The sequence below is a fragment of the Hemitrygon akajei genome, chromosome 3 (genome assembly GCF_048418815.1).
Source record: "Hemitrygon akajei chromosome 3, sHemAka1.3, whole genome shotgun sequence".
NCBI lineage: Eukaryota > Metazoa > Chordata > Chondrichthyes > Myliobatiformes > Dasyatidae > Hemitrygon > Hemitrygon akajei.
In genome coordinates this window covers 106,679,528-106,702,460 of record NC_133126.1, presented here as the reverse complement: position 1 = coordinate 106,702,460, position 22,933 = coordinate 106,679,528, and the positions used below count along the sequence as shown (strand labels likewise).

The 22,933-nt window shown below is 40.9% G+C and overlaps 1 protein-coding gene across 1 annotated transcript in view; it reads left to right on the top strand.

Annotated features, from left to right (window-relative positions):
* ky (kyphoscoliosis peptidase) overlaps nt 1-22,933 on the top strand; it is a 621,482-nt gene that overhangs the window by 27,532 nt on the left and 571,017 nt on the right. The window contains exon 5 of the mRNA XM_073038996.1: nt 915-1,032. Within this exon, the coding sequence (XP_072895097.1) occupies nt 915-1,032 (118 nt within the window). The remainder of the gene's footprint in view (nt 1-914; nt 1,033-22,933) is intronic.

Genomic DNA, 22,933 nt, shown 5'->3' with positions numbered 1-22,933 from the left:
GCATTTCTCTCCTTGTCCGTCCTGTGTCCTGCCTGCCCCTCCCTCACATAGCGATTTTTTTCCAAATTCTCTTTTTTTATAAAATTGGTAAACCTCGTTTTCATCCTTCTGCAGGTAGAACTTTCTAACATTACAATTTTGGATTTAATACACATGGGTTACACACATCTTTCCTGTATGTAGGTAAAGAAAACTGAACAAAATACTCCAAATTAAGCCTCACCAATGTCTTATACAGCTTCAACATAACATCCCATCTCCTGTACTCAATACTTTGATTTCTGAACGCCAATTGGCTAAAAGTTGTCTTTTTTGCAGAAATGTAACCATTTACATTATTGAGGAATTGCTGCAGTTTAACCACCCTTCAAATATATTGTTTCCTGGTTTTGCTGGAGGTTTCTATCAACAGCTGGACAAAGAGTGAGAGGGGTGACCTCTCTCCTTTTGTACCTTCTGCAGAGAAGAGGACATCATACACCACGTAACATGCTTCTTGAGAAGGTCACTTCATCTGGAAGGATTGTGAAGCCTTTGACCCACTTGCCCCAAGCAGTATTATAGTGCCGTAACAGATGAGCAGTAACATTGCCTGGTTGGCAGATTGTTGTCTGTTAGAAAATGACAAGTGTACAGACTTCTGAAGTAACATGAATGTGAGAGGCCTGTGTATTTGCTTCTTCACAACTAACCCCCAAGTCATAAAGATAGACATTAATAAGTTCTGTGTAGTCCCTTCCAAGGTTAGCTTGTGCCTGAAAATTTATCTTCCTCTGCATCTTTCTGCAGTTGCAGCAAGTCCGTGTCTGGTTACCTCTCTTTGATGTACATTTTCACACTTTTACAGTGCTTGATAAATAATGATGGATTGTACAAATTAGCATGCAGCAGACAGTGTTTTTGTGTATTGGCAGAGTATGATGTAAAGGGATATCACAATAAGGATAAGTTACACTCTGGCCCAGAAGATGTATTGAAGACTGGCAAAGCGGTGTGCGCTGGGTATTCAGGACTCTTTTGTCAAATGTGCAGGTAAGACAGTTTTGTGTTAAACCTTGGCTCTTCAGCAGCTGCCTTTGCCCTCTTCTAGAATGGAAATTACAATTGAGCCAACAGGATCCATCTCACATACATAATTTCTGCCTGTTGCCATGGTAACTGCAGAGTTCAGAGATCATTTAAATTCCTAAAGTGGCCTGTTCCACTTAAAGCCAGTCTGCAACTCATGAAGGGGAGCTGCTAGTATGGTACCCAAGGAGGAAGTGGCAGCATTTGCAGTCTGATTTGGTGGAAGATGCAGAGAGGGAGGGTAGTGTGCTGTCTTCACAGCAGATTTTTAGACCAACTCACCCAAGAAGTCAGAGCATCTGAATGCGATACTCAAAGGCATGGACACAGCACTGACTGACTGAAGAGGTATAGCTGCATTGCTGAACCGCAATCCAAGTATCTTCCTACCTAACCCTCGTATATGCCACCCTGTAAATGTGTCATGTAACACAGCTCTTAGCTTACTTGTTGCAGACTGCTTACACATTGTCTCATTCAGATGATTCTGCCCTGTGTAGCCTGATAGTGACATCCATTTTGTGGTTATTTATTGATTTTCCATGACATTAGCATCACTGGCCAGGCCAGCATTTAAGACTGAGAGCAACACAGAGTCCTTTGGCTCAGTGAGTCCACGTAAACCATGGTACCCACTCCCACTCAGTCAACAAACCATGTTCAGCCCATATCCCTCCATGGATCTATCCATGAGCTTCTTACCTGCCTCAACAATTCTTCTGGTGTCTCACTCCATACACTGACTATCCTCTGCAGGGAAAATACTACTAATCATGCCCCATTTAAATATTTCCCTACGTCCTAAACCTGTGCCCCCTAGTTACTGATTTATGTATTGATTGAATGAGATACAGTGAGGAACAGGCCCTTTGAGCCCTGCTGCTCAGCAATTTAACCTGAATCTAATCACAGGACAATTTACAATGACCAGTTAGCCTACCAGTCGTACATTAGTGGAATGTGGGAGAAACTGGAACACCTGCAGGAAACTCACAAGGTCACAGAGGAAAGGTACCAACTCCTTACATGCAGAGGCAGGAATTGAACCCTGATCGCTGATACTGTAAGGCGTTGTGCTAACCGCTACACCACCATTTTTTGGGCATTCATCTGAACTATAGCTTAATATTAAACATTTCCACACAGCATGCACTAGGACTCAGCTCTTTTCAACTTTGTTGCTGTTGCTCCAAGTCCAAACACAGAGACTCAGTTCTTTTAAATTGATGTTCTTGCTGTCACTCCAATGCCTGACCAAGTCATCCACAGAATTCGTGGAAGGCCAAAACAGAAATCATAGAGACCCTGGTAGAGATATTTGCTTTGTTGTTAGCCATTGGCAAATTTCCAGAAGACTGGAGAGTGGCTAATGTTGTTTCATCATTCACCAAAGGTAGCAAGGGCAGACTGGTGAACTAGTCTGACTGAGGTGAGCCTGACACTGTAGTTACAGTGAAATTATTGGGTGGAATTCTGAGCGACCATCTCTTGGATAGCCAAGGCCTGACCAGGAATAGTCAGCATGGTTTTGGGCATGGGAGGTCATGTCTGATTAATCGTTTGGACTTTTTTGGAAAGGTAAATAAGGGTATAGGTGAAGGTACGGTGGTGGATGTTGTCGAAATGGACATTTTAAGACCTTTGATGGGGTCCAACATGAGAGTAGAGTCCTAGACCCTATCCAGGATTTCCCAGGCAGTTCTAATCCAGGGAAACAACTGCAAAATGGTTGGTGGAGTTCTGGCGTGAAAGCTGGTACCTTGAAGCAGACCACCTAAACTAAGAAGCACCAGCAGTTCCTTGCTGAGCCCTTGACACTTTCAGTGGAACTTGGGACAGTATCCCATCGTCATCCATAGCTACAATCAGATTTCCAGGTGTTAGGTATCCTTTACAAATCCATGCAATCTCTCTGATCATTTGAAGAGGCATTGCCATGTAACATTCCTCCTCTATGGACACTTGCAAATTTTTGTTCATTGTTTCGATTTTCTGCATTTGCAGCTTTTGTTTTACTCCAACAAAAGGGTCAAGATGTTCATTTTCACAACTTCTGAATGTCAGCCTTCCTGGATTGTTTTTCCTCTTTCATTTTTGTGAAGCAGCGCACCTCTGATTTTCCAGTCCAAAGAAATGGTTCTCAAGAGGACATGTCTAAAATGTTCTCTGCACTTCCTTGTCCAATGCTGGTTTAGAAAACACTTTCTCCAGAGAGTTTGTTACCCTTTAGTGCTGGTATTTTCTTCATTAACTTTATTTGCTCACCATAATTTTGGAAAGCCCCTGTACCTTGTCACCAACATAGTCGACAGATAAGCGTGACCACACTATCAACGGCATGCTGCAGAATTATCTTCCTTCATTGGTATACTCCCTAATCAATCAGTATTATTTGGAGATTAGAAGACTGAGAGAGCATCTTTCTGAAATGTAAGATCCTGAGTGGGCTTTACAGAGCAGAGTCTTGAATGAGAAGACCTGTCTTCAGTATTGGATGCCAGTCACATAAAAATGAGGTTTGTAGAAATTTCATCTAACAGATAATAGTGGATCTCTGGATTATGACTATCGATCAGTGGGGGTTAGGGTCTCAGAGATAATAGTGAATCTTTGAGATTATAAACTTCAATCAGTGTGGTTTAGGGTCTCAGAGATAATAGTGAATCTCTGGGATTATGAGGATCGATCAGTGGGGTTTAGGGTCTCACAGATAACAGTGAATCTCTGGGGTTATGAGGTACGATCAGTAGGGGTTAGGGTCTCACAGATAATAGTGAATCTTTGGGATTATGAGGTTCAATCAGTGGGGTTTAGAGTCTCACAAACAATAGAGAATCTTTGGATTATGAGGTTCGATCAGTGGGGGTTAGGGTCTCACAGATAATAGTGAATCTTTCGGATTATGAGGTTCGATCAGTGGGGTTTAGGGCCACACAAATAATAGTGAATCTTTGGATTATGAGGTTTGATCAGTGGGGGTTAGGGTCTCACAGATAATAGTGAACCTTTGGATTCTGAGGTTCGATCAGTGGGGATTAGGATCTCACAGATAATAGTGAATCTTTGGATTATGAGTTTCGATCAGTGGGGGTTAGGGTCTCCGAGATAATAGTGAATCTTTGGATTATGAGGTTCGATCAGTGGGGTTTAGGGTCTCACAGATAATAGTGAATCTCTGGATTATGATGTTCGATCAGTGGGGTTTAGGGCCTCACAGATAATAGTGAATCTTTGGATTATGAGGTTCGATCAGTGGGGTTTAGGGTCTCACAGATAATAGTGATTCTTTGGGATTATGAGGTTCGATCAGTGAGGTTTAGGGTCTCACAGATAATTGTAAATCTCTGGATTATGACTTTCGATCAGTGGGGTTTAAGGTCTCACAGATAATAGTAATTCTTTGGGATAATAAGGGTCAATCAGTGAGGTTTAGGGTCTCACAGATAATAGTGAATCTTTGGGATTATGAGGTTCGATCAGTGGGGTTTAGGGTCTCACAGATAATAGTGATTCTTTGGGATTATGAGGTTCTATCAGTGAGGTTTAGGGTCTCACAGATAATAGTGAATCTCTGGGATTATGAGGTTCAAAAGGTGGGGGTTAGGGTCTCACAGATAATAGTGAATCTTTGGGATTATGAGGTTCGATCAATGGGGTTTAGGGTCTAACAGATAATAGTGAATCTTTGGATTATGTGGTTCGATCAGTGGGCTTTAGGGTCTCACAGATAATAGTGAATCTCTGGATTATGATGTTCGATCAGAGGGGTTTAGGGTCTCACAGATAATAGTGATTCTTTGGGATTATGAGGTTCGATCAGTGAGGTTTAGGGTCTCACAGATAATTGTAAATCTCTGGATTATGACTTTCGATCAGTGGGGTTTAGGTTCTCACAGATAATAGTGATTCTTTGGGATAATAAGGGTCAATCAGTGAGGTTTAGCGTCTCACAGATAATAGTGAATCTCTTGGGATTATGAGGTTCCATCAGTGGGGTTTAGTGTATCACAGAGAATAGTGAATCTTTGGATTATGAGGTTCGATCAGTGGGGTTTAGTGTATCACAGAGAATAGTGAATCTTTGGATTATGAGGTTCGATCAGTGAGGTTTACGGTCTCACAGATAATAGTGAATCTCTGGGATTATGAGGTTCAATCAGTGGGGGTTAGGGTCTCACAGATAATAGTGAATCTTTGGATTATGAGGTTCGATTAGTGGGGCTTAGGATCTCACAGATAATAGTGAATCTCTGGGATTATGAGGTTCAATCAGTGGGGGTTAGGGTCTCACAGATAATAGTGAACCTTTGGATTCTGAGGTTCGATCAGTGGGGATTAGGATCTCACAGATAATAGTGAATCTTTGGATTATGAGTTTCGATCAGTGGGGGTTAGGGTCTCCGAGATAATAGTGAATCTTTGGATTATGAGGTTCGATCAGTGGGGTTTAGGGTCTCACAGATAATAGTGAATCTCTGGATTATGATGTTCGATCAGTGGGGTTTAGGTTCTCACAGATAATAGTAATTCTTTGGGATAATAAGGGTCAATCAGTGAGGTTTAGGGTCTCACAGATAATAGTGAATCTTTGGGATTATGAGGTTCGATCAGTGGGGTTTAGGGTCTCACAGATAATAGTGATTCTTTGGGATTATGAGGTTCTATCAGTGAGGTTTAGGGTCTCACAGATAATAGTGAATCTCTGGGATTATGAGGTTCAAAAGGTGGGGGTTAGGGTCTCACAGATAATAGTGAATCTTTGGGATTATGAGGTTCGATCAATGGGGTTTAGGGTCTAACAGATAATAGTGAATCTTTGGATTATGTGGTTCGATCAGTGGGGTTTAGGGTCTCACAGATAATAGTGAATCTCTGGATTATGATGTTCGATCAGAGGGGTTTAGGGTCTCACAGATAATAGTGATTCTTTGGGATTATGAGGTTCGATCAGTGAGGTTTAGGGTCTCACAGATAATTGTAAATCTCTGGATTATGACTTTCGATCAGTGGGGTTTAGGTTCTCACAGATAATAGTGATTCTTTGGGATAATAAGGGTCAATCAGTGAGGTTTAGCGTCTCACAGATAATAGTGAATCTCTTGGGATTATGAGGTTCGATCAGTGGGGTTTAGTGTATCACAGAGAATAGTGAATCTTTGGATTATGAGGTTCGATCAGTGGGGTTTAGTGTATCACAGAGAATAGTGAATCTTTGGATTATGAGGTTCGATCAGTGAGGTTTACGGTCTCACAGATAATAGTGAATCTCTGGGATTATGAGGTTCAATCAGTGGGGGTTAGGGTCTCACAGATAATAGTGAATCTTTAGATTATGAGGTTCGATCAGTGGGGTTTAGGGTCTCACAGATAATAGTGAATCTTTGGATTATGAGGTTCGATTAGTGGGGCTTAGGATCTCACAGATAATAGTGAATCTCTGGGATTATGAGGTTCAATCAGTGGGGGTTAGGGTCTCACAGATAATAGTGAATCTTTGGATTATGAGGTTCGATCAGTGAGGTATACGGTCTCACAGATAATAGTGAATCTCTGGGATTATGAGGTTCAATCAGTGGGGGTTAGGGTCTCACAGATAATAGTGAATCTTTAGATTATGAGGTTCGATCAGTGGGGTTTAGGGTCTCACAAATAATAGTGAATCTTTGGATTATGAGGTTCGATCAGTGGGGGTTAGGGTCTCACAGATAATAGTGAATCTTTGGATTATGAGGTTCGATCAGTGGGGGTTAGGATGTCACAATTAATAGTGACTCTTTGGGATTATGAGGATCGATCAGTGGTGGTTAGGGTCTCACAGATAATAGTGAATCTTTGGATTATGAGGTTCGATCAGTGGGGTTTAGGGTCTCACAGATAATAGTGAATCTTTGGATTATGAGGTTCGATTAGAGGGGTTTAGGATCTCACAGATAATAGTGAATCTTTGGGATTATGAGGTTCGATCAGTGTGGTTTAGGGTCTCACAGATAATAGTGAATCTCTGGGAATCTGAGGTTCGATCAGTGGGGTTTAGGATGTCACAAATAATAGTGAATCTTTGGATTATGAGGTTCGATTAGAGGGGTTTAGGATCTCACAGATAATAGTGAATCTTTGGGATTATGAGGTTCGATCAGTGTGGTTTAGGGTCTCACAGATAATAGTGAATCTTTGGATTATGAGGTTCGATCAGTGGGGGTTAGGATGTCACAATTAATAGTGACTCTTTGGGATTATGAGGATCGATCAGTGGTGGTTAGGGTCTCACAGATAATAGTGAATCTTTGGATTATGAGGTTCGATCAGTGGGGTTTAGGGTCTCACAGATAATAGTGAATCTTTGGATTATGAGGTTCGATTAGAGGGGTTTAGGATCTCACAGATAATAGTGTATCTTTGGGATTATGAGGTTCGATCAGTGTGGTTTAGGGTCTCACAGATAATAGTGAATCTCTGGGAATCTGAGGTTCGATCAGTGGGGTTTAGGATGTCACAAATAATAGTGAATCTTTGGATTATGAGGTTCGATTAGAGGGGTTTAGGATCTCACAGATAATAGTGAATCTTTGGGATTATGAGGTTCGATCAGTGTGGTTTAGGGTCTCACAGATAATAGTGAATCTCTGGGAATCTGAGGTTCGATCAGTGGGGGTTAGGATGTCACAAATTATAGTGAATCTTTGGATTATGAGGTTCGATCAGAGAGGTTTAGGGTCTCACAGATAAAAGTGAATTGCTGGGATTATGAGGTTCGATCAGTGGGGTTTAGGGTCTCACAAATAATAGTGAATCTTTGGATTATGAGGTTCGATCAGTGGGGGTTAGGGTCTCACAGATAATAGTGAATCTTTGGATTATGAGGTTCAATAAGGGGGATTAGGATCTCACAGATAATAGTTAATCCTTGGATTTTGAGGTTCCATCAGTGGGGATTAGGATCTCACAGATAATAGTGAATCTTTGGGATTATGAGGTTCGATCAGTGGGGGTTAGGATGGCACCAATAATAGTGATTCTTCGGTATTATGAGGTTCCATCAGTGGGGGTTAGTGTCTCACAGATAATAGTGAATCTTTGGATTATGAGGTTCGATCAGTGGGGGTTAGGGTCTCACAGATAATAGTGAATCTTTCGGATTATGAGGTTCGATCAGTGGGGTTTAGGGCCACACAAATAATAGTGAATCTTTGGATTATGAGGTTTGATCAGTGGGGGTTAGGGTCTCACAGATAATAGTGAATCTTTGGATTATGAGGTTCGATTAGTGGGGATTAGGATCTCACAGATCATAGTGAATCTTTGGGATTATGAGGTTCGACCAGTGGGGTTTAGGGTCTCACAGATAATAGTGAATCTTTGGATTCTGAGGTTCGATCAGTGGGGATTAGGATCTCTCAGATAATAGTGAATCTTTGGATTATGAGTTTCGATCAGTAGGGGTTAGGGTCTCAGAGATAATAGTGAATCTTTGGATTATGAGGTTCGATCAGTGGGGTTTAGGGTCTCACAGGTAATAGTGATTATTTGGGATTATGAGGTTTGATCAGTGAGGTTTAGGGTCTCACAGATAATTGTAAATCTCTGGATTATGACTTTCGATCAGTGGGGTTTAGGTTCTCACAGATAATAGTGATTCTTTGGGATTATGAGGTTCTATCAGTGGGGTTTAGAGTCTCACAAACAATAGAGAATCTTTGGATTATGAGGTTCGATCAGTGGGGGTTAGGGTCTCACAGATAATAGTGAATCTTTAGGATTATGAGGTTCGATCAGTGGGGTGTAGGGCAACACAAATAATAGTGAATCTTTGGATTATGAGGTTTGATCAGTGGGGGTTAGTGTCTCACAGATAATAGTGAATCTTTGGAATATGAGGTTCGATCAGTGGGGATTAGGATCTCACAGATAATAGTGAATCTTTGGGATTATGAGGTTCGACCAGTGGGGCTTAGGGTCTCACAGATAATAGTGAACCTTTGGATTCTGAGGTTCGATCAGTGGGGATTAGGATCTCACAGATAATAGTGAATCTTTGGATTATGAGTTTCGATCAGTGGGGGTTAGGGTCTCAGAGATAATAGTGAATCTTTGGATTATGAGGTTCGATCAGTGGGGTTTACGGTCTCACAGATAATAGTGAATCTTTGGATTATGAGGTTCGATCAGTGGGGGTTAGGGTCTCACAGATAATAGTGAATCTTTTGGATTATGAGGTTCGATCAGTGGGGTTTAGGGCCACACAAATAATAGTGAATCTTTGGATTATGAGGTTTGATCAGTGGGGGTTAGGGTCTCACAGATAATAGTGAATCTTTGGATTATGAGGTTCGATTAGTGGGGATTAGGATCTCACAGATCATAGTGAATCTTTGGGATTATGAGGTTCGACCAGTGGGGTTTAGGGTCTCACAGATAATAGTGAATCTTTGGATTCTGAGGTTCGATCAGTGGGGATTAGGATCTCTCAGATAATAGTGAATCTTTGGATTATGAGTTTCGATCAGTAGGGGTTAGGGTCTCAGAGATAATAGTGAATCTTTGGATTATGAGGTTCGATCAGTGGGGTTTAGGGTCTCACAGGTAATAGTGATTATTTGGGATTATGAGGTTTGATCAGTGAGGTTTAGGGTCTCACAGATAATTGTAAATCTCTGGATTATGACTTTCGATCAGTGGGGTTTAGGTTCTCACAGATAATAGTGATTCTTTGGGATTATGAGGTTCTATCAGTGGGGTTTAGAGTCTCACAAACAATAGAGAATCTTTGGATTATGAGGTTCGATCAGTGGGGGTTAGGGTCTCACAGATAATAGTGAATCTTTAGGATTATGAGGTTCGATCAGTGGGGTGTAGGGCCACACAAATAATAGTGAATCTTTGGATTATGAGGTTTGATCAGTGGGGGTTAGTGTCTCACAGATAATAGTGAATCTTTGGAATATGAGGTTCGATCAGTGGGGATTAGGATCTCACAGATAATAGTGAATCTTTGGGATTATGAGGTTCGACCAGTGGGGCTTAGGGTCTCACAGATAATAGTGAATCTTTGGATTCTGAGGTTCGATCAGTGGGGATTAGGATCTCACAGATAATAGTGAATCTTTGGATTATGAGTTTCGATCAGTGGGGGTTAGGGTCTCAGAGATAATAGTGAATCTTTGGATTATGAGGTTCGATCAGTGGGGTTTACGGTCTCACAGATAATAGTGAATCTCTGGATTATGTGTTCGATCAGTGGGGTTTAGGGTCTCACAGATAATAGTGAATCTCTGGATTATGAGGTTCGATCAGTGGGGTTTAGGGTCTCACAGATAATAGTGAATCTTTGGGATTATGAGGTTCGATCAGTGGGGTTTAGGGTCTCACAGATAATAGTGAATCTTTGGGATTATGAGGTTCGATCAGTGGGGTATAGGGTCTCACAGATAATAGTGATTCTTTGGGATTATGAGGTTCGATCAGTGAGGTTTAGGGTCTCACAGATAATTGTAAATCTCTGGATTATGACTTTCGATCAGTGGGGTTTAGGTTCTCACAGATAATAGTGAATCTCTGGGAATCTGAGGTTCGATCAGTGGGGGTTAGGATGTCACAAATAATAGTGAATCTTTGGATTATGAGGTTCAATCAGAGAGGTTTAGGGTCTCACAGATAAAAGTGAATTGCTGGGATTATGAGGTTCGATCAGTGGGGTTTAGGGTCTCACAAATAATAGTGAATCTTTGGATTATGAGGTTCGATCAGTGGGGGTTAGGGTCTCACAGATAATAGTGAATCTTTGGATTATGAGGTTCAATAAGGGGGATTAGGATCTCACAGATAATAGTTAATCCTTGGATTTTGAGGTTCCATCAGTGGGGATTAGGATCTCACAGATAATAGTGAATCTTTGGGATTATGAGGTTCGATCAGTGGGGGTTAGGATGGCACCAATAATAGTGATTCTTCGGTATTATGAGGTTCCATCAGTGGGGGTTAGGGTCTCACAGATAATAGTGAATCTTTGGATTATGAGGTTCGATCAGTGGGGATTAGGGTCTCACAGATAATAGTGAATCTTTCGGATTATGAGGTTCGATCAGTGGGGTTTAGGGCCACACAAATAATAGTGAATCTTTGGATTATGAGGTTTGATCAGTGGGGGTTAGGGTCTCACAGATAATAGTGAATCTTTGGATTATGAGGTTCGATCAGTGGGGATTAGGATCTCACAGATCATAGTGAATCTTTGGGATTATGAGGTTCGACCAGTGGGGTTTAGGGTCTCACAGATAATAGTGAATCTTTGGATTCTGAGGTTCGATCAGTGGGGATTAGGATCTCTCAGATAATAGTGAATCTTTGGATTATGAGTTTCGATCAGTGGGGGTTAGGGTCTCAGAGATAATAGTGATTATTTGGGATTATGAGGTTTGATCAGTGAGGTTTAGGGTCTCACAGATAATTGTAAATCTCTGGATTATGACTTTCGATCAGTGGGGTTTAGGTTCTCACAGATAATAGTGATTCTTTGGGATAATAAGGGTCAATCAGTGAGGTTTAGGGTCTCACAGATAATAGTGAATCTTTGGGATTATGAGGTTCAATCAGTGGGGTTTAGAGTCTCACAAACAATAGAGAATCTTTGGATTATGAGGTTCGATCAGTGGGGGTTAGGGTCTCACAGATAATAGTGATTCTTTGGGATTATGAGGTTCGATCAGTGAGGTTTAGGGTCTCACAGATAATTGTAAATCTCTGGATTATGACTTTCGATCAGTGGGGTTTAGGTTCTCACAGATAATAGTAATTCTTTGGGATTATGAGTTTCGATCAGTGGGGTTTAGGGTCTCACAGATAATAGTGATTCTTTGGGATTATGAGGTTCTATCAGTGAGGTTTAGGGTCTCACAGATAATAGTGAATCTCTGGGATTATGAGTTTCAAAAGGTGGGGGTGAGGGTCTCAGAGATAATAGTGAATCTTTGGGATTATGAGGTTCGATCAATGGGGTTTAGGGTCTAACAGATAATAGTGAATCTTTGGATTATGACTTTTGATCAGTGGGGTTTAGGGTCTCACAGATAATAGTGAATCTTTGGGATTATGAGGTTCGATCAGTGAGGTTTAGGGTCTCACAGATAATTGTAAATCTCTGGATTATGACTTTTGATCAGTGGGGTTTAGGGTCTCACAGATAATAGTGAATCTTTGGGATTATGAGGTTCGATCAGTGGGGTTTAGGGTCTCACAGATAATAGTGATTCTTTGGGATTATGAGGTTCTATCAGTGAGGTTTAGGGTCTCACAGATAATAGTGAATCTCTGGGATTATGAGGATCAAAAGGTGGGGGTTAGGGTCTCACAGATAATAGTGAATCTTTAGATTATGAGGTTCGATCAGTGGGGTTTAGGGTCTCACAGATAATAGTGAATCTTTGGATTATGAGGTTCGATTAGTGGGGCTTAGGATCTCACAGATAATAGTGAATCTCTGGGATTATGAGGTTCAATCAGTGGGGGTTAGGGTCTCACATATAATAGTGAATCTTTGGATTATGAGGTTCGATCAGTGGGGTTTAGGGTCTCACAGATAATAGTGAATCTTTGGATTATGAGGTTCGATTAGTGGGACTTAGGATCTTACAGATAATAGTGAATCTTTGGGATTATGAGGTTCGATCAGTGTGGTTTGGGGTCTCACAGATAATAGTGAATCTCTGGGAATATGAGGTTCGATCAGTGGGGGTTAGGATGTCACAAATAATAGTGATTCTTTGGGATTATGAGGTTCGATCAGTGCGGGTTAGGGTCTCACAGATAATAGTGAATTGCTGGGATTATGAGGTTCGATCAGTGGGGTTTAGGGTCTCACAAATAATAGTGAATCTTTGGATTATGAGGTTCGATCAGTGGGGGTTAGGGTCTCACAGATAATAGTGAATCTTTGGATTATGAGGTTCAATCAGTGGGGGTTAGGATGTCACAATTAATAGTGATTCTTTGGGATTATGAGGATCGATCAGTGGGGGTTAGGGTCTCACAGATAATAGTGAATCTTTGGATTATGAGGTTCGATCAGTGGGGTTTAGGGTCTCACAGATAATAGTGAATCTTTGGATTATGAGGTTCGATTAGAGGGGTTTAGGATCTCACAGATAATAGTGAATCTTTGGGATTATGAGGTTCGATCAGTGTGGTTTAGGGTCTCACAGATAATAGTGAATCTCTGGGAATGTGAGGTTCGATCAGTGGGGGTTAGGATGTCACAAATAATAGTGAATCTTTGGATTATGAGGTTCGATCAGAGAGGTTTAGGGTCTCACAGATAAAAGTGAATTGCTGGGATTATGAGGTTCGATCAGTGGGGTTTAGGGTCTCACAAATAATAGTGAATCTTTGGATTATGAGGTTCGATCAGTGGGGGTTAGGGTCTCACAGATAATAGTGAATCTTTGGATTATGAGGTTCAATAAGGGGGATTAGGATCTCACAGATAATAGTTAATCCTTGGATTTTGAGGTTCCATCCGTGGGGATTAGGATCTCACAGATAATAGTGAATCTTTGGGATTATGAGGTTAGATCAGTGGGGGTTAGGATGGCACCAATAATAGTGATTCTTCGGTATTATGAGGTTCCATCAGTGGGGGTTAGGGTCTCACAGATAATAGTGAATCTTTCGGATTATGAGGTTCGATCAGTGGGGTTTAGGGCCACACAAATAATAGTGAATCTTTGGATTATGAGGTTTGATCAGTGGGGGTTAGGGTCTCACAGATAATAGTGAATCTTTGGATTATGAGGTTCGATCAGTGGGGGTTAGGGTCTCACAGATAATAGTGAATCTTTGGATTATGAGGTTCGATCAGTGGGGTTTAGGGTCTCACAGATAATAGTGATTATTTGGGATTATGAGGTTTGATCAGTGAGGTTTAGGGTCTCACAGATAATTGTAAATCTCTGGATTATGACGTTCGATCAGTGGGGTTTAGGTTCTCACAGATAATAGTGATTCTTTGGGATAATAAGGGTCAATCAGTGAGGTTTAGGGTCTCACAGATAATAGTGAATCTTTGGGATTATGAGGTTCAATCAATGGGGTTTAGAGTCTCACAAACAATAGAGAATCTTTGGATTATGTGGTTTGATCAGTGGGGGTTAGGGTCTCACAGATAATAGTGAATCTTTCGGATTATGAGGTTCGATCAGTGGGGTTTAGGGCCACACAAATAATAGTGAATCTTTGGATTATGAGGTTTGATCAGTGGGGGTTAGGGTCTCACAGATAATAGTGAATCTTTGGATTATGAGGTTCGATCAGTGGGGATTAGGATCTCACAGATAATAGTGAATCTTTGGGATTATGAGGTTCGACCAGTGGGGCTTAGGGTCTCACAGATAATAGTGAACCTTTGGATTCTGAGGTTCGATCAGTGGGGATTAGGATCTCACAGATAATAGTGAATCTTTGGATTATGAGTTTCGATCAGTGTGGGTTAGGGTCTCAGAGATAATAGTGAATATTTGGATTATGAGGTTCGATCAGTGGGGTTTACGGTCTCACAGATAATAGTGAATCTCTGGATTATGATGTTCGATCAGTGGGGTTTAGGGTCTCACAGATAATAGTGATTCTTTGGGATTATGAGGTTCGATCAGTGAGGTTTAGGGTCTCACAGATAATTGTAAATCACTGGATTATGACTTTCGATCAGTGGGGTTTAGGTTCTCACAGATAATAGTAATTCTTTGGGATAATAAGGGTCAATCAGTGAGGTTTAGGGTCTCACAGATAATAGTGAATCTTTGGGATTATGAGGTTCAATCAATGGGGTTTAGAGTCTCACAAACAATAGAGAATCTTTGGATTATGAGGTTCGATCAGTGGGGGTTAGGGTCTCACAGATAATAGTGAATCTTTCGGATTATGAGGTTCGAACAGTGGGGTTTAGGGCCACACAAATAATAGTGAATCTTTGGATTATGAGGTTTGATCAGTGGGGGTTAGGGTCTCACAGATAATAGTGAATCTTTGGATTATGAGGTTCGATCAGTGGGGATTAGGATCTCACAGATCATAGTGAATCTTTGGGATTATGAGGTTCGACCAGTGGGGCTTAGGGTCTCACAGATAATAGTGAACCTTTGGATTCTGAGGTTCGATCAGTGGGGATTAGGATCTCACAGATAATAGTGAATCTTTGGATTATGAGTTTCGATCAGTGGGGGTTAGGGTCTCAGAGATAATAGTGAATCTTTGGATTATGAGGTTCGATCAGTGGGGTTTAGGGTCTCACAGATAATAGTGAATCTCTGGATTATGATGTTCGATCAGTGGGGTTTAGGGTCTCACAGATAATAGTGATTCTTTGGGATTATGAGGTTCGATCAGTGAGGTTTAGGGTCTCACAGATAATTGTAAATCTCTGGATTATGACTTTCGATCAGTGGGGTTTAGGTTCTCACAGATAATAGTAATTCTTTGGGATAATAAGGGTCAATCAGTGAGGTTCAGGGTCTCACAGATAATAGTGAATCTTTGGGATTATGAGGTTCGATCAGTGGGGTTTAGGGTCTCACAGATAATAGTGATTCTTTGGGATTATGAGGTTCTATCAGTGAGGTTTAGGATCTCACAGATAATAGTGAATCTCTGGGATTATGAGGTTCAAAAGCTGGGGGTTAGGGTCTCACAGATAATAGTGAATCTTTGGGATTATGAGGTTCGATCAATGGGGTTTAGGGTCTCACAGATAATAGTGAATCTCTGGATTATGATGTTCGATCAGAGGGGTTTAGGGTCTCACAGATAATAGTGATTCTTTGGGATTATGAGGTTCAATCAGTGAGGTTTAGGGTCTCACAGATAATTGTAAATCTCTGGATTATGACTTTCGATCAGTGAGGTTTAGGGTCTCACAGATAATAGTGAATCTCTGGGATTATGTTCAAAAGGTGGGGGTTAGGGTCTCACAGATAATAGTGAATCTTTGGGATTATGAGGTTCGATCAATGGGGTTTAGGGTCTAACAGATAATAGTGAATCTTTGGATTATGAAATTCGATCAGTGGAGTTTAGTGTGTCTGAGATAATAGTGAATCTTTGGATTGCGAGCTTCGATCAGTGGGGTTTAGGATCTCACAGATATCAGTGAAACTTTCGGATTATGAGGTTTGATCAGTGGGGTTTAGTGTATCACAGATAATAGTAAATCTTTGGATTATGAGGTTCGATCAGTGAGGTTTACGGTCTCACAGATAATAGTGAATCTTTGGATTATGAGGTTCGATCAGTGGGGTTTAGGGTCTCACAGATAATAGTGATTACTTGGGATTATGAGGTTCGACCAGTGGGGCTTAGGGTCTCACAGATAATAGTGAACCTTTGGATTCTGAGGTTTGATCAGTGGGGATTAGGATCTCACAGATAATAGTGAATCTTTGGATTATGAGTTTCGATCAGTGGGGGTTAGGGTCTCAGAGATAATAGTGAATCTTTGGATTATGAGGTTCTATCAGTGAGGTTTAGGGTCTCACAGATAATAGTGAATCTTTGGGATTATGAGGTTCGATCAGTGGGGTTTAGGGTCTCACAGATAATAGTGATTCTTTGGGATTATGAGGTTCTATCAGTGAGGTTTAGGGTCTCACCGATAACAGTGAATCTCTGGGATTATGAGGTTCAAAAGGTGGGGTTTAGGGTCTCACAGATAATAGTGAATCTTTGGATTATGAGGTTCGATTAGTGGGGCTTAGGATCTCACAGATAATAGTGAATCTCTGGGATTATGAGGTTCAATCAGTGCGGGTTAGGGTCTCACAGATAATAGTCAATCATTCGATTATGAGGTTCGATCAGTGGGGTTTAGGGTCTCACAGATAATAGTGAATCTTTGGATTATGAGGTTCGATTAGTGGAGCTTAGGATCTAACAGATAATAGTGATTTATGAGGTTCGATCAGTGCGGGTTAGGGTCTCACAGATTATAGTGAATTGCTGGGATTATGAGGTTCGATCAGTGGGGTTTAGGGTCTCACAAATAATAGTGAATCTTTGGATTATTAGGTTCGATCAGTGGGGGTTAGGGTCTCACAGATAATAGTGAATCTTTGGATTATGAGGTTCGATCAGTGGGGGTTAGGATGTCACAATTAATAGTGATTCTTTGGGATTATGAGGATCGATCAATGGGGTTTAGGGTCTCACAGATAATAGTGAATCTCTGGATTATGATGTTCGATCAGAGGGGTTTAGGGTCTCACAGATAATAGTGATTCTTTGGGATTATGAGGTTCAATCAGTGAGGTTTAGGGTCTCACAGATAATTGTAAATCTCTGGATTATGACTTTCGATCAGTGAGGTTTAGGGTCTCACAGATAATAGTGTATCTCTGGGATTATGTTCAAAAGGTGGGGGTTAGGGTCTCACAGATAATAGTGAATCTTTGGGATTATGAGGTTCGATCAATGGGGTTTAGGGTCTAACAGATAATAGTGAATCTTTGGATTATGAAATTCGATCAGTGGAGTTTAGTGTGTCTGAGATAATAGTGAATCTTTGGATTGCGAGCTTCGATCAGTGGGGTTTAGGATCTCACAGATATCAGTGAAACTTTCGGATTATGAGGTTTGATCAGTGGGGTTTAGTGTATCACAGATAATAGTAAATCTTTGGATTATGAGGTTCGATCAGTGAGGTTTACGGTCTCACAGATAATAGTGAATCTTTGGATTATGAGGTTCGATCAGTGGGGTTTAGGGTCTCACAGATAATAGTGATTACTTGGGATTATGAGGTTCGACCAGTGGGGCTTAGGGTCTCACAGATAATAGTGAACCTTTGGATTCTGAGGTTTGATCAGTGGGGATTAGGATCTCACAGATAATAGTGAATCTTTGGATTATGAGTTTCGATCAGTGGGGGTTAGGGTCTCAGAGATAATAGTGAATCTTTGGATTATGAGGTTCTATCAGTGAGGTTTAGGGTCTCACAGATAATAGTGAATCTTTGGGATTATGAGGTTCGATCAGTGGGGTTTAGGGTCTCACAGATAATAGTGATTCTTTGGGATTATGAGGTTCTATCAGTGAGGTTTAGGGTCTCACCGATAACAGTGAATCTCTGGGATTATGAGGTTCAAAAGGTGGGGTTTAGGGTCTCACAGATAATAGTGAATCTTTGGATTATGAGGTTCGATTAGTGGGGCTTAGGATCTCACAGATAATAGTGAATCTCTGGGATTATGAGGTTCAATCAGTGCGGGTTAGGGTCTCACAGATAATAGTCAATCATTCGATTATGAGGTTCGATCAGTGGGGTTTAGGGTCTCACAGATAATAGTGAATCTTTGGATTATGAGGTTCGATTAGTGGAGCTTAGGATCTAACAGATAATAGTGATTTATGAGGTTCGATCAGTGCGGGTTAGGGTCTCACAGATTATAGTGAATTGCTGGGATTATGAGGTTCGATCAGTGGGGTTTAGGGTCTCACAAATAATAGTGAATCTTTGGATTATTAGGTTCGATCAGTGGGGGTTAGGGTCTCACAGATAATAGTGAATCTTTGGATTATGAGGTTCGATCAGTGGGGGTTAGGATGTCACAATTAATAGTGATTCTTTGGGATTATGAGGATCGATCAGTGGGTGTTAGGGTCTCACAGATAATAGTGAATCTTTGGATTATGAGGTTCGATCAGTGGGGTTTAGGGTCTCACATATAATACTGAATCACTGGATTATGAGGTTCGATTAGAGGGGTTTAGGATCTCACAGATAATAGTGAATCTTTGGATTATGAGGTTCGATCAGTGAGGTTTACGGTCTCACAGATAATAGTGAATCTTTGGATTATGAGGTTCGATCAGTGGGGTTTAGGGTCTCACAGATAATAGTGATTATTTGGGATTATGAGTTTCGATCAGTGAGGTTTAGGGTCTCACAGATAATTGTAAATCTCTGGATTATGTCTTTCGATCAGTGGGGTTAGGGTCTCACAGATAATAGTGAATCTTTGGGATTATGAGGTTCAATCAATGGGATTTAGAGTCTCACAAACAATAGAGAATCTTTGGATTATGAGGTTCGATCAGTGGGGGTTAGGGTCTCACAGATAATAGTGAATCTTTCGGATTATGAGGTTCGATCAGTGGGGTTTAGGGCCACACAAATAATAGTGAAACTTTGGATTGTGAGGTTTGATCAGTGGGGGTTAGGGTCTCACAGATAATAGTGAATCTTTGGATTATGAGGTTCGATCAGTGGGGATTAGGATCTCACAGATCATAGTGAATCTTTGGGATTATGAGGTTCGACCAGTGGGGCTTAGGGTCTCACAGATAATAGTGAACCTTTGGATTCTGAGGTTTGATCAGTGGGGTTTAGGGTCTCACAGATAATAGTGAATCTTTGGATTATGAGGTTCGATTAGTGGGGCTTAGGATCTCACAGATAATAGTGAATCTCTGGGATTATGAGGTTCAATCAGTGGGGGTTAGGGTCTCACATATAATAGTGAATCTTTGGATTATGAGGTTCGATCAGTGGGGTTTAGGGTCTCACAGATAATAGTGAATCTTTGGATTATGAGGTTCGATTAGTGGGGCTTAGGAACTTACAGATAATAGTGAATCTTTGGGATTATGAGGTTCGATCAGTGTGGTTTGGGGTCTCACAGATAATAGTGAATCTCTGGGAATATGAGGTTCGATCAGTGCGGGTTAGGATGTCACAAATAATAGTGATTCTTTGGGATTATGAGGTTCGATCAGTGCGGGTTAGGGTCTCACAGATAATAGTGAATTGCTGGGATTATGAGGTTCGATCAGTGGGGTTTAGGGTCTCACAAATAATAGTGAATCTTTGGATTATGAGGTTCGATCAGTGGGGGTTAGGGTCTCACAGATAATAGTGAATCTTTGGATTATGAGGTTCGATCAGTGGGGGTTAGGATGTCACAATTAATAGTGATTCTTTGGGATTATGAGGATCGATCAGTGGGGGTTAGGGTCTCACAGATAATAGTGAATCTTTGGATTATGAGGTTCGATCAGTGGGGTTTAGGGTCTCACAGATAATAGTGAATCTTTGGATTATGAGGTTCGATTAGAGGGGTTTAGGATCTCACAGATAATAGTGAATCTTTGGGATTATGAGGTTCGATCAGTGTGGTTTAGGGTCTCACAGATAATAGTGAATCTCTGGGAATCTGAGGTTCGATCAGTGGGGGTTAGGATGTCACAAATAATAGTGAATCTTTGGATTATGAGGTTCGATCAGTGGGGGTTAGGGTCTCACAGATAATAGTGAATCTTTGGATTATGAGGTTCAATAAGGGGGATTAGGATCTCACAGATAATAGTTAATCCTTGGATTTTGAGGTTCCATCAGTGGGGATTAGGATCTCACAGATAATAGTGAATCTTTGGGATTATGAGGTTCGATCAGTGGGGGTTAGGATGGCACCAATAATAGTGATTCTTCGGTATTATGAGGTTCCATCAGTGGGGGTTAGGGTCTCACAGATAATAGTGAATCTTTGGATTATGAGGTTCGATCAGTGGGGGTTAGGGTCTCACAGATAATAGTGAATCTTTCGGATTATGAGGTTCGATCAGTGGGGTTTAGGGCCACACAAATAATAGTGAATCTTTGGATTATGAGGTTTGATCAGTGGGGGTTAGGGTCTCACAGATAATAGTGAATCTTTGGATTATGAGGTTCGATCAGTGGGGATTAGGATCTCACAGATCATAGTGAATCTTTGGGATTATGAGGTTCGACCTGTGGGGCTTAGGGTCTCACAGATAATAGTGAATCTTTGGATTCTGAGTTTCGATCAGTGGGGATTAGGATGTCTCAGATAATAGTGAATCTTTGGATTATGAGTTTCGATCAGTGGGGGTTAGGGTCTCAGCGATAATAGTGAATCTTTGGATTATGAGGTTCGATCAGTGGGGTTTAGGGTCTCACAGATAATAGTGATTATTTGGGATTATGAGGTTTGATCAGTGAGGTTTAGGGTCTCACAGATAATTGTAAATATCTGGATTATGACTTTCGATCAGTGGGGTTTAGGTTCTCACAGATAATAGTGATTCTTTGGGATAATAAGGGTCAATCAGTGAGGTTTAGGGTCTCACAGATAATAGTGAATCTTTGGGATTATGAGGTTCAATCAATGGGGTTTAGAGTCTCACCAACAATAGAGAATCTTTGGATTATGTGGTTTGATCAGTGGGGGTTAGGGTCTCACAGATAATAGTGAATCTTTCGGATTATGAGGTTCGATCAGTGGGGTTTAGGGCCACACAAATAATAGTGAATCTTTGGATTATGAGGTTTGATCAGTGGGGGTTAGGGTCTCACAGATAATAGTGAATCTTTGGATTATGAGGTTCGATCAGTGGGGATTAGGATCTCACAGATAATAGTGAATCTTTGGGATGATGAGGTTCGACCAGTGGGGTTTAGGGTCTCACAGATAATAGGGAACCTTTGGATTCTGAGGTTCGATCAGTGGGGATTAGGATCTCACAGATAATAGTGAATCTTTGGATTATGAGTTTCGATCAGTGGGGGTTAGGGTCTCAGAGATAATAGTGAATCTTTGGATTATGAGGTTCGATCAGTGGGGTTTACGGTCTCACAGATAATAGTGAATCTCTGGATTATGATGTTCGATCAGTGGGGTTTAGGGTCTCACAGATAATAGTGATTCTTTGGGATTATGAGGTTCGATCAGTGAGGTTTAGGGTCTCACAGATAATTGTAAATCACTGGATTATGACTTTCGATCAGTGGGGTTTAGGTTCTCACAGATAATAGTAATTCTTTGGGATAATAAGGGTCAATCAGTGAGGTTTAGGGTCTCACAGATAATAGTGAATCTTTGGGATTATGAGGTTCGATCAGTGGGGTTTAGAGTCTCACAGATAATAGTGAAGCTCTGGACTATGATGTTCGATCAGAGGGGTTTAGGGTCTCACAGATAATAGTGATTCTTTGGGATTATGATGTTCGATCAGTGGGGTTAGGGTCTCACAGATAATAGTGAATCTTTGGGATTATGAGGTTTGATCAGTGGGGTTTAGGGTCTCACAGATAATAGTGATTCTTTGGTATTATGAGGTTCTATCAGTGAGGTTTAGGATCTCACAGATAATAGTGAATCTCTGGGATTATGAGGTTCAAAAGGTGGGGGTTAGGGTCTCACAGATAATAGTGAATCTTTGGGATTATGAGGTTCAATCAATGGGGTTTAGGGTCTCACAGATAATAGTGAATCTCTGGATTATGATGTTCGATCAGAGGGGTTTAGGGTCTCACAGATAATAGTGATTCTTTGGGATTATGAGGTTCAATCAGTGAGGTTTAGGGTCTCTCAGATAATTGTAAATCTCTGGATTATGACTTTCGATCAGTGAGTTTTAGGGTCTCACAGATAATAGTGAATCTCTGGGATTATGTTCAAAAGGTGGGGGTTAGGGTCTCACAGATAATAGTGAATCTTTGGGATTATGAGGTTCGATCAATGGGGTTTAGGGTCTAACAGATAATAGTGAATCTTTGGATTATGAAATTCGATCAGTGGAGTTTAGTGTGTCTGAGATAATAGTGAATCTTTGGATTGCGAGCTTCGATCAGTGGGGTTTAGGATCTCACAGATATCAGTGAAACTTTCGGATTATGAGGTTTGATCAGTGGGGTTTAGTGTATCACAGATAATAGTAAATCTTTGGATTATGAGGTTCGATCAGTGAGGTTTACGGTCTCACAGATAATAGTGAATCTTTGGATTATGAGGTTCGATCAGTGGGGTTTAGGGTCTCACAGATAATAGTGATTATTTGGGATTATGAGGTTCGACCAGTGGGGCTTAGG